General features: G+C 32.8%; 1 protein-coding gene and 1 pseudogene across 2 annotated transcripts; one reads left to right on the top strand and one right to left on the bottom strand.

Annotated features, from left to right (window-relative positions):
- Positions 1-1,562: 1,562 nt before the first annotated feature.
- LOC147469480 (uncharacterized) lies at positions 1,563-3,159 on the bottom strand. The gene is made up of 3 exons (XM_086549063.1): positions 3,061-3,159; positions 2,857-2,934; positions 1,563-2,551 (listed from the first exon to the last, which is right to left on the bottom strand). The coding sequence occupies exons 1-3, from the start codon at positions 3,157-3,159 to the stop codon at positions 1,634-1,636; spliced, it is 1,095 nt and encodes a 364-aa protein (XP_086405189.1). The 3' UTR covers positions 1,563-1,633.
- Positions 3,160-11,371: 8,212 nt separating this feature from the next.
- LOC147469479 (uncharacterized) lies at positions 11,372-17,122 on the top strand (annotated as a pseudogene). The gene is made up of 4 exons (XR_015192045.1): positions 11,372-11,400; positions 11,596-12,094; positions 12,138-12,650; positions 17,069-17,122. The product of XR_015192045.1 is annotated as an uncharacterized LOC147469479 (transcript).
- The last annotated feature ends 1,127 nt before the right edge of the window (positions 17,123-18,249 follow it).

Genomic DNA, 18,249 nt, shown 5'->3' with positions numbered 1-18,249 from the left:
ATATATGTATATATAACTATATATATATTATATCTATATTTATATATATATAGACATATGTGTGTGTGTAGGTGTATATATACATATGCAATACAGACACACACACGCGCACACACACACATATATATGTGTGTATATATATAACTATATATACTTTATATATAGATAGATAGATATATATGTGTGTATAGGTATATATATACATATGCAACACAGACACACACGCGCACACACACACACACACACACACACATATATATATATATATATATATATATATATATATAGATAATGTGGGTGTGGGGGGTGTGGGGGGGTGGTGTGGTGTGTGTATGTTGTATAGATGTGTGTGTGGGTGTACGTGTGTGTCTGGTGGGGGCGTGTGGGTGTCTTTGTTGTATATAGTTGTATTAGAGAGAAGTGTGAGGGCTGGTGTGTATTGGTTATTTTAGATATTTATATAAGAGATATGTGTGATTGATATATATATAGATATAGGGGGTGGGTAGGTGTGGTATTAATTAGATGACATTATGAGGTAGTGTTACATTGTAGGATTATATATATACTAATACACATTTGTTATAGAGAAACATTTTGTGTGGTTTCCAGGTAGTGTATGGGTGTATAAACACACATCTCACATCACACACTACACATATATATATATATATATAAGTGTGTTATATTTATATATATATATTTAGCATATTGTATGTGTTGTGTGGATATGTATAATATATATATATATATAATATATATAGATTATATATAATATATATTGATATAGAGAAATATAAGACAATGTGTTAGTGTGTGCGGGGTTGGGTACGCGTTGTAAAAACTTAGACTTACATATGGGATAAGATTTATACATATACTTAGTTTTATATATAAGATATAGATTTATAATATATATATATATATGAACAATATGTAAATATATATATACATATATATCTGCGCGTGTGTGTGTGTGTGGAAGGATATTGATACGATCTGATGTTTGCACGTACTTATGCATCTCTCCATCTATCTATCTATACGTATAAATATATGTATATATATATATATATATATATATATATATATATATATATATATATATATATATATACAGGAACCGTGATGCTGAAAGATGTTATTTTCATTCGTTATTCTTGGTTTCTGTTTTAGTAGGAAAACAACAGATAATTGAATAAAAAGGCAACAAAAAATATTGTAAAGAAAGCCTAAATAATGGGCAATCATAAATATATTTTTAATTCTCATGGTACACAATTTCATGGAGTGGCATTAAATGCCTATGTGTACCTTGCAGCATATATATATATATATATATATATATATATATATATATATATATATATATACATATATGTGTGTGTGCATGTGTTTAAGCCTATATATACATATATATCATATATATACATATATATATGTGTGTGTGTGATTTTGTGTGTGTGTACATGTGTTTATGCATATATATGTATATATGTGTGTGTGTTCAATCAATCATTATAGAAAAAATTGCTTTGACAGGTTTAGAACTCAAACACAGGTTATAGCATTTGTTTTATTAACACAGAAATCACGCCAGTGTGTTTACATTCCTATTTGCCCTCATATGCCGCTAATTATTTGTTTCTTTCTTGTCATTTGTATCCTTACTCTCAGAAGAAACGTTACTGGAACGACGAGACCCAAAACCGGAGTGGAGTGTCTTCAAAGCAGCACTGGGACTGTAAGGTCCACGACCGGGACTGTATCTGCCTAAGCGAGGACCAGTAGCATACAATCCACCTAAGCCAGCAACTGGTGCATAGGGGCCAAGACCTGAATGGAATCCACCTAATCCACCAAATGAAGTGCCAAGTTCAGGACCATAAGGGAATCCATTTAAACCAGTAAAAGGAGTGTGAGGGTCCAGTCCATAAGGGAATCCACCCACAGCACCAACAGGAATGTGAGCTCCAACATTAGGAAGGAATCCATATTGCTGGCTTAAACCAGCAACAGAGGCGTCGTGTGTAATATCATAAGGGAATCCTCCCAAACCAGCAACAGAGGCATGAGCTCCGGCACCATAAGATAATCCGCCTAATCCAGAAATAGAAGAGAGAGATCCAAGACCATATGGGTAGCTTCGTAGACTGGAAGTGTGAGGATGAACACCATATGGGAATCCACTTAAACCAGGAATAGAAGTGTAAGGTCTAACCGCAGACGGGAGTCCAAAAGCAGAAACAGGTCTGGAAGGTAAGCCAAAGACTCCACTTTGAATGGAACCTAAGTTTGGACGACCAGAAACCAAATCTGCACCATCTGTACCACCAAGCACGCTTTCAGAGCCAGATGTAGAAGATCCATCATCGCTATTGTCGTTAATCCCACTGGTTCTAACATTTCCTAAACCGCCATATAGATTGCCAAACCCTAGACGGTTTCCGTAGAGATATTTGAGAAGTCCTCCATTTCCATAATGCTTTCCACTGCCGTATGCGTAGTCAAGGTAGCCTCCATTACCGTAAATATGTAGTAGATATATATACTATAGTAAATATAGACATGCGAGATAATATTTATATACTTATTTGTCATATACAGGCTTATAAATACAAAATGCATATGGATATGTTGCTCAGATATACACAAACGAACGATAATTGCTGTGGACACTATGAAATGATCACTTCTACCTAAGACTCACATTGTTAAGTACAAAAATAATATGTTCATCTCCGCTGTGACTTGTGCGAACTAGTATTCAAATCGAGACGCGTATAGAAAGAGCGCGCACACTTCTCCAGCAAAGAGACTCGCTGCTCTGGCCGATCACAATGGTTAGTTCCATACATACAAAATTTGAGCATCTGTGATCTTATTGTATCTGGAAATAATTCCTATCTGGACATGCTTTATAAAAGTATAATCCTAGAAAAGGTAACACGAAATTAAAAACTTAAGTCCCTTACATTTTTGAATGTTATAGAAGATTTATGAGTACTGTTAAATTCTTTCGGTAATAAATCGAAACAAAGTTTTACTTTTCAAAGAAACTTTCCTGATGCGCCGTGTCACCGCTCTTTTTGTGCATCCAAGCTGAGGGTAGCTACTGGATAGCACATGGAACGCAACGTCGGAAATTAGTTCCAACATAGAGATTTTCACGGTGTTTTCTATCCCTGGTGGTCCTAAGGGCAACGGTGATGGAGTCGTGAACCACGGACTATGTCCGTGATATTGCCAGGAACTATATTTACGCGATAACTGGAACTACCTTGATACGCAGACGGCGATGGAAAGCATTAGAAAAGGCGGAGTCTCATCTCAACTTACTCTACGAAACGCGTCTAGGATTGGAGCAATTCTAACTGGCGGTTATAGTGAAATGTTAGAACCAGTGGGAATAACGACTAAGCTAGTCGATGATGGATCTTCTACATGCTGCTCTGAAAGCCGTGCTTGGTGGTAACAGTAGTGCAGATTTGGTTTCCTGGGTCGTCCATATTAGGTTCCAATCAAATGGCAGTCCTTTGGCTTACCTTCCAGACATGTTTCTGCTTTTGGACTCCCGTACTGCGGTTAGAACCTTACAACTTCGATTACACTGCGTTTAATGGTATCCCATAGTTTCTCCTCACACTTCCAGTCTACGAAGCTACCCATAAGTCTTGGATCTACCAACTCTTCTATTTCTGATTAGGCGGATTATTCTTATGTCCCGGACCTCATGCCTCTGTTTGCTGGTATTGCGGAAGGATTCCACTTAAGTAATTACACACGACCCTCTGTTGCTGGTTTTAAGAGCCATCAATATATTCCTTCCTATTTGTGAAGCTCACATTCCATGTTGGTGCTGTGGGTGGCTCCCTTATGGACTGGACCTCACACCCTTTTATGGTTTAAAAAATGGATTCTCCTATTTTCCTAGAACTCTGCGGCACTTAATCATTCTTCAGGACTGGATTAGTGGATACCATTCAGGTACATGGCCCCTATGCACCATTTCTGCTAGGTGGATTGTCATGTCTACTGTCCTCGCTTAGGCAATACAGTCCCGTCGTGACCTTACACTCCAGTGCTACTGCTTATGAAGATCACCTCCTCCCGTTTATGCGGGTCTCGTCGTCCAGTAAACGTTTCTTCTGAGAGTAAGATACAAATGACAAGAAGAAAAAATAATTACCGGCATATGAGGGCAAATAAGGAATGTAAACACACTGCGTGATTTCTCATGTAAGAATAAAAACAAATGCTATAGCAACCTGTGTTTGAGTTCAAAACCTCTCAAACGCCAATTTTTTACTCTATAATTGATCTGATTGACCACACACACATATATACATTATATCATAAACACATGTACACAACATCAACAAAATCACAACACACATATATATTATGTATATATACTATAATATGTTTATATATGGCCTTAAAGCACATGCTCACACACACTATGCATAAGATAATATAATATCATAGAATATTATATAAAATATACTATATATGCTGCATTGTACACATAGCATTTCATGCCACTCATGAAATTTGTAACCATGAGAATAAAAAATAATTGAATGATTGCCCATTATTTAGGACTTTCTTTACAATATTTTGTTGTTGCCTTTTATTCAATTATCTGTTGTTTTCCCTCCTACTAAAACAAAAACCAAGAATACAACGAATGAAAAATACATCTTTCCAGCATCACGGTTCCTGTATATAAAAATATATATATATATTATAATAATATAGTTTTATATATATATAAGTTATTATAAATATACATATATTGTATACATATAGATACGATAGATGAAGATGCATAAGGTACGGCAAACAGAAATAGTATCAATTCCTTCCCACACCCTACACATAAACTCGCGCAGATATATATGGTCTATTATTATATATATCAATAATGTATATAAACTTAGATATATATAAAAATAAATAAATAATATATATAAGTTTAATATATAGTACACTCTGTTATGATCTAGTTTAAACCGTACACACACGCACTACACACCTTATATATTATATACCAAAAAATATATATACTATGATAAGTATATATATTATAGTCTTAATATATATATATAGAGCGCTATACCTCCACGAACATACACTATACACATAAGTATATATAGCTATACTATAAATAATATATAATATATATACTACAAGCTGACATTATTAATATTGTGGTCTGTGTGTGTTGTGCACAGTGTGTGTATACACCCATACACATACATGGAAACACACACAAACATGTATCTATTTACATATGTGTATATAAGTATATATATATAAATATATGTATATATATACATATATGTATATATATATATATATACATAATACATACACACAAGATATATAAATATGAGCGTAAAATATAAATATATAACATAATATCATATAGAATCTACACTACTATAACATACACACAGATCATAGAATATATATATACTATACATAGATATACATAAAGCAACACACAACGCACAAACACAACACAACACGTACACACCACACACACAATATAAACATAGCACACACACACACACACACCACACACACACACTCACACATCATATATTTAATATATAGTATATATTATATATATTATATGTATATATGTGTGGTGCTTGTGTTGTGTGTGTGTGTCGCTGCGTGCGTGTGTGCGCGAGTGTTAGTCATTGTGGCATATGTAATACTATATACCTATACACACATACAGTATGCGACTCGTCTTTATATAAAGTATATATAGTTATATATATACGAACATACATATATATGATGTATGTGAGCGGCGTGTGTGTGTCTGTATTGCATATTATATAGTACAGCTGCTCACACACGACTCTCTATATGACCTATATCGCTAATAATAAATATAGATATAATATATATAGTTATTATATAAGATTATAGTTAAATAAATATATATGTATATTATATAGGTGTGATGTGTCATTTGTGTATGCGTGTAGTAAAAGATAAATACTAGTCGCGTGTATTAATATAGACTGTGTGCAAGTTTGATAATTTGCAAGCCATTTGTGTCGACCATTATGAATGAAACTACACTTCACTGTGGACTGTTGGCCTTGTGCTGATAAGTATTCTATTCAGAGACCCTCCAACCAGCATATAAAGCATCCAGTGCCTCAGAGGCAGAAGACAGTCAGTGGAATCGTGATAGCCGACATGAGGGTTAGCTATTAAGTCTTTCGTTTAAAGAATTTTCTTAAAACAGAATGTAGTCTGGCTATCATCCAGTAAAAGTCAATGTTACAAAAGATATGTTTTAAAAAGTCAATCTTACGAAAATTCGTTTTCAAATCTTTCTCTGATCACCGCAGACATCTGCCTCTTTGTCTCTTTTCCAAGCTTCTGCAGCGGTACTACTTGGAGTTGCACAGGGACACCACTCGGAGGATTTTCTCATCATGCATACTCTTCACGCGGCTTTGAATCCATGGTGGCCGTTATGCAACGTGCATCCTCTTGCACACTACGGACCTTGTACAGTGACATTGCCAAAACCTAACATACACAAATGGGGGCTACCTCGAACCCAACTGCATACGGCAGTGGTAATAAATTCGACAATCGATATTAAACAGTAGATACGTCCATATTTAAACGAAACCGAGCGTAGTGCTTCGAAATCCATATCGACGGCATTTTGTGAAGGACCGTCTGTACCAATGGTCATTACCGATGTTGAGGCTGAAAGATCTGTGTTCAGACTCGAAAGCATGCTGTAGTACTAAGCGGTGCAGATTTCGTTTCGAGTAATAGAAGATTAGGTTCCACTCTTACTGAAGACTGGATTCCCTCCGGTCTTCAACCCTACACTTCCAACGTGATCTTTAGGAAGACACCCTTCTCGGATCACATTTCGCGTCCTATTGTCTGTTTTACTGGATTCCATTATGCGAGTTGGTCCTCACACTCTATTGCTGTTTTAGGTATACCCCCATGGTATCTACTCAGCACATACACAGGCCCAATGGTCTTTAAAATAAATCATTTCTCTCTAATGTTGGCCTCACATTTCTCAAGGGCTTTGGGCGAATATCCTTCGGTCTTAAACCTTAACAACCCAAATTGAATTACCAATCATTCTCCGACATGGTTACTGCACCTCATACTTCTATTATGCAGACTCACAAATCGTCCATTCAGAGCTTCTGGACCCTTAATGGAGTGTCTCCTATATCTTGGACGATACACATCTGCTGCACTAATAAGACTATTCAATAGCCGGACTAGAACGCCCCTCGTGCAGCTGAATATTTATACACTGATTTTGATCTCCACACCTCTGGACCATTTCTTCTGAAGCAGGGACCACGCAATAAACACAGGTTAGTAACATTATACGCAACTGTGACTGTCAACCACCATTTGTAGTATCTTGTGAGAATAAAATGAAATACATAAAGTCTCACCAGTTTAAGCCTAACAACTTAAGGCAGTCATTAGTCTCTCAATAACTAAGGATTGTAAAATCTATCGCTTTAATATACGCCATAGAACTACAATATCGAATTTCAATCCCAACTTTTTCCTAAATTGTTCTAATTATTAACCACAGTAAAATTTAGTGAAAAGTCCACACATTTGCACAGACTCCAAGTTACTGATATTAAATGGTTATGTCTAGAAAGATTATTAACTGCCTCTAATATCATAACTGCAAATTCTAATCAAATTTTTAATCAAGAAAAATAACACCTATAATGAGTAATACTCCAGCACTTACCATTATATATTTAGATGAATAAGCTTTAGCACATTAGAAACATGTACATTCTATATCTATCTCACACATTTGGATAGAATTTTCGTTCTCATTTCACCTCTTTAGTTTTATACACATGTCACGAAATGAAAGCTAAAGAGACTTTATCACAATTTCGTGAGCATCAGCCAAGATTTGAGAAGAAAGGCTTGGTCAATTCAGTTTGATTCCATCCAGCTACACACAAACACACACACACACACACACACACACACACACACACACACACACACATATATATATATATATATATATATATATATATATATACATATATATATATATATATATATATATATATATATATATATACATACATATCTATATCTATCTATCTATCTATCTATATATATATATACATATATATATACATATATAATATATATATATATATAAGTATATATATATATATATATATTATATAGTATATATATGTTGTGTGATGTGTGTGGTGGTGTATGTATATATATATATTAATAATATATATAATAAATTATATATAATATATATAATATAATGTTGGTGTGTTTGTGTGTGTGTGTGTGTGTGTGTTGTGTTATATAATATATTATATACTAATATATATAATAAAATATATATATATATATGTGTGTGTGTGTGTGTGTGTGTGTGTGTGTGTGTGTGTGTGTCTGTGTGTTTGTGTGTGTATGTGTGTGTGTATGTGTATGTGCGTGTGGGTGGGTGTTATTTTGTAAGCACAGAGTATGACATTAATAATGAAAAATAAGAATAATGATAATGATAATAATTTTAATGATAATGATGATTATAATTATGACAACAATAACAATTTTAATGGCAGTTATTATGATAAAAATAATAACTAATGATGATACTGATAATAAACAATAATGATATTGATAATGATGGCAATAAAAAAGGCAAAGATATTAATGATAATAGAAAATAATGATAATAGTAATGATAATGGTTATATCAAGATGAATATGATAATTATAATGATAATGATAATAACAATAATAACAATGACGATTGTCATAATAGTAACATGAAAATAATCAGTGATGATAATGACAGCAAAAAAAAAGAAAAGAAAAAAAAAGAAGAAATAGTAATGGCAATAATGATGATAATGAAAACAATTATCATAACTATTCTAATATTGATAAAGATAAGGATAATGATGATAAAAGGACAATGATAATATGAAAATGATGATCTTAGTGATACAAATATTAACGATAATAATAACTTTGATCGCAAAGACAGCCATAATATTGATATCACATATAATGATAATGAAAATGAGAATGTTAATTATGATAATGGTAATTAAAATGATGGTGATGATGATGTTTAAGACGATAGTAATCATAATATTGTTAATAATAATGATGCTGATAATAATGATATCAGTAAAGACACTAAGAGTATTAACAATGATAATGCCGATGAAGATGATGGTAATAATGATAATGATCATAATAATGATCATGATCAATATAGTGATGATCAGGAAAACAATGATAACGATAAAATAATTCAAAATTACTACTATCCCTATCTTTACCTTAATTGTCATGATCATTGTTATATTAATGATCATCGTCACTGTTATTATTATCCCTTTTTTATCTTTATCATAATTATTTTTTTGGCATCATCACTGATATCGTTATCATCGTTGTTAACATTTTTACCCTCATTATCATTACCATATTGTCAATATCATTAACAGCGTCTTTTTCAGTAGCATTACCCATTATTACTATATCATTATTAATTAAGATATAAACTTTAATGTTGATATTATCAATTCATTATGCTTATCAGATTTTTTAATTTATTTACCACTATATTGCTACTGATAACAGTATTCAGATTATCCTTACTGATTAAATCACTATCATCATAATTTTATTCGACATCATTATTTACACCATTATCATCATTGTTGTATGTTGCCTTCATTTCAAAAACGAGATATGCATATTTATATATATATATATATATATATATATATATATATATATATATATATATATATATAGATATAGATAGATAGATAATGTAGAATATATGATATATATATACATATATATACACACACACATATGTGTGTGTGTGTGTATTCATTCATATATATGTATATATAGGTATGAATATATATATATATATATAATATATATATATATATATACATATATATATATATATAATATATATATATATAAATATATATATATATATATATATATATACAACACACACACACACACACATACACACACACACACACACACACACAAATATATATATATATATATATATATATATATATTATATATATATATATATATATATATATATATGCATATATATATAGAAATATATATATAGAGAGAGAGAGAGAGAGAGAGAGAGAGATAGAGAAAATATAGATATATATGTATGAATGTATAACACACACGCACACACACACACACACACACACATACACACACACCACATATATATATATATATATATATATATATAATATATATATATATATATATATATATAGACAGAGAGAGAGAGAGAGAGAGAGAGATAGATATATAGATATATAGATATATAGATATATATGTATGAATGTATAGACATATGTATATTTATATATGTATATATATACAAATATATATATATAAAATATATATATATATATATATATATATATATAATATATGAATATATAGATATATGTATATACACATTTACATATAAATTATTATATATAAATATGTTAATAAAAACACCACATATACATATATATGAATGAATATATACTCGTTTTTATAATTATGTTAGTATATATGTGTGTATGTGTATGTAGACATTAAAAAGCTCCTCACAAATACAAAAAAGCATATAGGAGTCGGAAAACAACACAAAAACATACAAATATATATGTATATATATATATATATATATATATATACACAAATATATATATATATATATAAATGTAAGTATGTATGCATATGTATATATATATATACATATATACATATACATATATATATGAATGGCAAAAACATTCTATACGCAAAATAAATCTACTAGAAAATGAGAAAGCAGTTTCGAAGTCCACCTTGATTTCATCTTCATATCTGAAAATGTAATCCAGATGGATTTGTAAATATTGGCTCATTTTCTAATAAATTTATCTGTACATATTTATATATATCATTATGTATATACATATGCATACATACATATAGACATATTCACATACACATGCATGAATACGTATATATAAATATATATATATATATATATATACACATATATATAAATGCATATACTTACTTTATAAATACAAAATCATATATACATGTGTATGTAAAGAAACACAGACGCACAAATAATTGTTCTCGGACATTATGAAATGAATCACTTCCACGCTAAGATCATTGTTAAGACCAAAATAATTGTTCCTCTCCGCTGTGACCTTGTGCTGACAAGTATTCAGATCGGAGACCAGTATATAAAGCGCCCACACTTCTCCGAGGCAGAAGAGACTCGCTGCTTCTGGGGCCGACACAATGGTTAGTTCTATACATACAAAATTGTCATCTGGTCATAATTTCTCTGGAATAATTCCTTCTGGAAATGCTTAATGAATGCATGATCCTAAAAAGGAAGTAAAACGAAATTAAAAACAACGTCCTTACTTATTTAGAAGTTTCTAGATGAGTAATGGTATAATTCATCGGTAGAATGAACAAAGTTTTACTTTTCAGAAACTGTTCCTGATCGCCGTGAGCACCGCTCTTTTGTGCTCCCAAGCTGAGGGTAGCTACTTGGGAGTTGCACAGGGAACGCCACTCGGAGGATTTTCTCAACATAGAAGTTTTCATGGTGGTTTCATCCCTGGTGGTCTCTATGGCAACGGTGCGGGAGTCGTGAACCACGGACTGGCAGGGGGATATTTGCCAGGACCTATTAACGGTAATGGAGGCTACCTCGACTACTCATACGGCAGTGGAAGGCATTTTGGAAGTGCTTATGGAAATGGAGGCCTTCTCAAATATCTCTACGGAAACCGTCTAGGGCTTGGCAATCTATATAGCAGCTTAGGAAATGTTAGGACCAGTAGGATTAACGACAATAGCGATGATGGATCTTCTGCATCTGGCTCTGAAAGCGGCGCTTGGTGGTACAGATGGTGCAGATATGGTTTCTGGTCGTCCAACTTAGGTTTCCATTCAAAGATGGAGTCTTGGCTTACCTTCCAGTCCTGTTTATCTGCTTTGGACTCCGTCTGCGGTTGTGATCTTACACTTCTATTCCTGGTTTAAATGGATTCCCATATGGTCTTCATCCTCACACTTCCAGTCTAGGAAGCTACCCATATGGTCTTGGATCTCTCTCTTCTATTTCTGGATTAGGCGGATTATCTTATGGTGCCGGAGCTCATGCCTCTGTTGCTGGTTTGGGAGGTTTCCCCTTTAAAGATTTACACACGCACGCCTCGTTTGCTGGTTTAAGCAGCAATATGGAATTCCTTCCTAATGTGGTGCTGTGGGTGGCTTACCCTTATGGACTGGAACCTCACACTCCTTTACTGGTTTAAATGGATTCCCTTATGGTCCAGAACTTGGCAACTTCATTGGTGGATAGGTGGATTCCATTCAGGTCTTGGCCCCTAGCACCAGTTGCTGGCTTAGGTGGATTGTATGCTACTGGTCCTCGTTTAGGCAGATACGGACTCACACTCACTAGAGCTACATCGACATCACTCCACTCCGGTGTCAGGTCTCGTCATTCCGGCAACATATCTTCTGAAACAAAAAAGGTAAGAAAGAAGAAAAGAATTAGCGACGTCTGAAGGCAAAAAGGAATGTAAACACACTGCTCCAATTCTGTGAATAAAACCAAGTTATTTCCAGCCTTTGAGTCTAGACCTGTCAAAAAAGCAAAAAGATTAATAGAAAAAAAAAAAAACAAAAAAATATATGTTATACGTACACATACATATATGAAAATATATATATATATACATAATATATACATATCATATGCATACATCAACGCATACACAATATTTATATGTATGTCTATATATATATGTATATACATATATATACATATATGTATGTATGTGTATATATACTCATATAAAAGATTCATCGCTGCAAAGTACACATAAGCATGTAATGCCTCCCGTATGAAAATAAGAATCAAACAGATATTTATGCTAAACATATATTTAAGCTTTGTTGTACCCATGAACTTGATTTGCCCTTCATCTGCTTTTATCATACAGGCAACTGAAACCAAGATTATTAAATAAAATGGAAAATCCGAATGATAGAAATAGCCAAACGACCTTTTCATTAGTAAAATATATAATATATACACACACACACACAACACACACATACAAAATATAAATAATATATATTATATATATATATATAAATATATATATATAAAGTATTATAAATACGCATACATTTATATATGTATAATATACATATATATAATATATAAATAAATACATAATATATATATATATATATATATATATATATATAAAATAAAATATATAATAATCCTTATAAATCATCGACTATGTCCTCTTCAATGATACTTGACAAGATGCTTTAATACTGAGTATAATATTTAACCGATTGCTATATAAAACACAATCCCTTATAAATATATATAATATATATATATAATAAAATATATATATATATAATATATATATAATATATAAACTATATATATAAATAAATATAACATCATATATACATAATACATAAATATATATACATAAATATATATATATATATAATATGTATATGTATATATGTATATATATAATATATATATAATATATGTAAACATATGTATATATATGCATATATATTCTCTTTCTCTTTATATATAAAGAAATGTATACATATGTATATATATATAATATAATACATATAGATACATTTCTTTGTATTCATTTATAAATAATATATATAAATATAATTATATATATATATACACATAATTGTGGTGTGTGTGTGTGTGCGTGTATTTGTGGTGGTATACATACACACATACCTATGTATATTATAACATAAATTTTATATATACATGTGTTAAATAAGTAAATTATCATTGTTTTAGACGCCTGCTAAACCAAATAATATGGTCTCGCCGCAACAGGAACCGCTCGGACGAGGGGCTGTGGGTGGGGTGTGGGACCCCTCACCCTCTCCTCGTGGGTTTCGGTATCCTTTGGTGTATGATGGAGTGGCACGCCCGTATCCCATTTTTGTGTGTGTGTGTGCACTAGTTTGTATGTGCGTATGCGAGCCTGTGTACACATACAAACAAGAGTGCTCGATTACATGTGTGCCTACATGTGTCTTCTTTTGTTTGTAATGTTTTCTGACTCGTATATGGTTGTTTTTGTTAGTATGTGAGGGTTTATATACATATGTGTGTATATATATATCTTTTTATTAATATATTCACACACACACACATACACACACACACACACACACACATAACTAATAAAATATATATATATATATATATATAATATAAATATAAACCATATGTATATATTTACTTAGTTTATATAAATTATTTACATATGTATATATTTATATATATACATATTATTTTATATACCCACACACACACACACACACACTGTGTATGTGTGTGTTATGGGTATGTGATTGTGTTTGTGTACAATGTAATATCTATACATAATATATATATACTATAAAAAATATATATAATATATATAAAAATATATATATACGTACATACATACACACACACCACACACACACACAACACATCACACACACAACACACATATAAATAAATATATAGTATATATATATAATATCTAAAAATACATATACAATATATATATATATATATATATCATACTATATATATAATAAAATATATATATTAGAGAGAGAGAGAGAGATGAGAGGAGAGAGAGAGAGGGAGATACATACAATACTTACGTACATAATGATATATACGTATGCATATACTGTATAACATTAATATATACATATAATATATGTATACACAAATATGTACATATAATAAGTATACCCCAGCACCACACACACACATACTCACATATAAATATCTATATAAATAAAATAATATATTTATATATATAATAAATAAAAAATATACAAAAACCCACATATATATATGTATAATATACCTAATATTTAGAAAACCCGTCCCGTAATCCTACAAACAAAATATATCATATATATATCATAATATATATATCTAAAATATATATATATAAATAAAATATAATATATAAAGTATGTCTGTATATATATGTCTGATAAATAAAAATGTAAGTCACACATATAAAAAAAATAATAAATCATTATCATCTGAAAATAAAAATGTAAAAAAGACAGAACACTCACAATAGACACATCTCTCACACACATAACACACACAAACTAGACACTCACTAAACAGTGTATAGAGATTATAGTAGAGAGTGTGAGGGTGTGTGTGAACACATATCTTTATCAAACAACCCCACACCCGAAAATCACTCAAAGAAACACACACACAAAAAAATAAAAATATACTAAAACACAATACAAAAAAACTAGTAAAGTCAAAGTAACCAACAAAATACCATAAAAGACCCAAAATGAAAAAACACTGGACTCAAAACTGACACACTCACACATCAAACTAACACTCAAATAATCTAACACACAGATCCCCCACAACTCACATCTCTAATCTCACACACACACGCCACACTCTCAAAAACTCTCTAACTCGACTCACTCTCACACTCTCAAAAAATCAAAAAAATATCGTCCATCCCAAACACAACCCCCACACCCACCCCCACCCCTCACCCACCCCCCCCAATACACACACACACCACACAAACCTATCATCCACTCATAACACACCCAAGATATAGTAACACACCCACTCACCCACACACACCCACTCACACTCAATCTCACACCCCTATATGAGATTATGAAATCAACTAAAACGTAACCACCCCAATTACATGCTTCACCCCACACCTCATTACACCCCACCCTCACCCCCCACACCCCACCAAAACACTGTAACCCCCTCCCCGCCAAACCACACACTCATTCACACACCAAAACAAAAAGCGACACACCATACATCCATCACTCATCACTCACAAATACTCACTCACTCTCATATCAAAACACAAACTCTCACTACAAACTCATCACACTCAACAAAAAAACAGAACAAAACAATAGTCACTACCTAATAATTATCATTACCTAAAGAGAGAGAAGTCTTTTGTTGTGTAATATCCCCATCGAATAACAATGAATAAAACACACAAACACACCAAAAACACAAACCTCTCCCAAACATACCCACAACCAATAAAATCTCCTAATCTCAATATAATTCAATAAAAACCTATATATGTCTATCAAACTATCCTATCTATCTATCTTACACTACCAGGCAAACGTCCACTTTGGTCCAGTAGCCGCACAAGTAAATAAATACACGAACACCAACAAATTTACTAAAACCATATATATAGTATTATCAGGAGCTCGAGAATAAGCGATACCTCATAGCGCTTGTGTTTCGCGTATGATTTCACAAAAAATTGATGCGATTGAGAAAAAATCACACTACCCATTAATTAAAATTTACCCAAAATTGGAAATTCTGAATCTACATTAATATCTGGTGACCACACATATGTAATATATATAATACTAAACTATATATATATCACAATTATAACAATAAAGTTCAACATACACACGCACACCACAAACATGAATGTATAAATACGAATTAGTCAAAGCGAGTACATAATGTACTGTGATGTTTAGTAACTGCGCACATGCGAGACCGAGATGGGGCATGAAAACAAGATTATGATTGACAAATGTACAAACCATTAAGAAATGAATCACATCACTGTGAAATATGTGCATTGTGGCTTGTGGCCCCCCCCCCCTGTGCTGATAGTTATTCAATTAAGAGACCCTCTCCAATTATATGAATCATCAGACCTTTAGAGGCAGAAGACCGTCACTGGTCGTGATCCAGAAAATGTATGGTTTTAGTATTATGTCTTTCTTTTAAGTACATACCTAACAACAGTATTGTGGTGCTATAAATCAATGAATTATTTACTTAAATAAGAACGACCTTATCGGCCTTCCTTTTCAGGACCTTTCCCAGATCCCCGTAAGAGCACAGCTGTCATGTATCTTCAACTTCTGAGCGGCGAGTAGCTACTTGGGAGTGGCACAGGGAACACCACTCGGATATAATCTCATCATGGGGCAGTATAACAGACTGCGGCAAATGATCCCTGTAGCCTTATGGCAACGGAGCATCCTCTTGAACCACGGACTGTCAGAGGGCCATTTGCCAGGACCTATAAACACAAATGGGGGCTACCTCGCCACGCCTACGGCAGGTGTAACATTCAGGAAATGCATATGCAAAACAGAAGATAACGTCCATATTTAAACGAAACCGTCGTAGGCGTCGAAACCATTCGGCGGTTTTTGAAGGACGAGATGTAGCCAAATGAATTACCGAGTTGAGGATGATAGATCTGGTTCAGACTCGGAAGCATGCCTGGTAGTGTACAAACGGTTGCAGATTTCGTGTCGAGTAAAATGAAGATTTAGGTTCCAACTCAGACAGGTTCCCCTCCGGTCTTCACCCTTACACTTCCAACTATGCTTTTAGGAAGACACCCCTTATGGATTCTCATGATCCTAATTGCAGGTTAGCTGGATTCCATAATGAGGAGTGGACCTCACACATCTATTTGCTGTTGAGAGGAATCCCCCATGGTATTTACCTCAACACAGCCCCATTGGTGCTTTAATCATTTCCTCTCTAAAGTGGGCCCTCACATTTTTCTCAAGGGGCTTTGGGCGAAGACCCTTATGGTCCTAGAACTTACCACCCTCCAATTATCTAACAAGATTTCCAAATGGTTCTGCACCTCATACTACTATTGTCAGACTCAACTAGGCTCCATTCAGACTTGGACCTTATGGAGTGTCTCCTTAACATGGACCGTACACTTCTGCTGCTAGTCCAGAAATCACTACCGGACTAAACGCCCCTCGTGCAGCTTTGACCACTTATTATAACACTGATTTTGGAAATCTCACAACTCTGGTACCAATTTTCTCTGGAGCAGGACAATCAGAAACACAGGTTTAGGCAACTGGACTGTCAACACATTTTAAAATGCATATTATGAGAATATAAACAGAAACCATCCATATCTTACAGTATAAGCCTTCTAACACATCCTAATTATTTATTTAACCATAGGTAATTGTATTTTCTTTCTAATGCTTAAACTTAGTAAAAGACCACGACCA

Source organism: Penaeus japonicus, unplaced genomic scaffold (assembly GCF_977035675.1).
Source record: "Penaeus japonicus unplaced genomic scaffold, GWHDUDI00000001_assembly GWHDUDI00000021, whole genome shotgun sequence".
In the NCBI taxonomy this organism is placed as follows: domain Eukaryota; kingdom Metazoa; phylum Arthropoda; class Malacostraca; order Decapoda; family Penaeidae; genus Penaeus; species Penaeus japonicus.
This window is presented reverse-complemented; position numbering and strand designations above follow the sequence as displayed.

What these genes read in the sequence shown, in the direction of transcription:
- LOC147469480 (XM_086549063.1), bottom strand. Translation starts at nt 3,159, where the DNA reads ATGTTGGAACTAATTTCCGACGTTGCGTTCCATGTGCTATCCAGTAGC. An exon ending in TGACACGGCGCATCAGGAAA is followed by an intron (nt 2,935 to 3,060) that starts GTTTCTTTGAAA and finishes TACCTTTTCTAG; the next exon opens with GATTATACTTTTATAAAGCA. An exon ending in CAGATGCTCAAATTTTGTAT is followed by an intron (nt 2,552 to 2,856) that starts GTATGGAACTAA and finishes TATTTACTATAG; the next exon opens with TATATATATCTACTACATAT.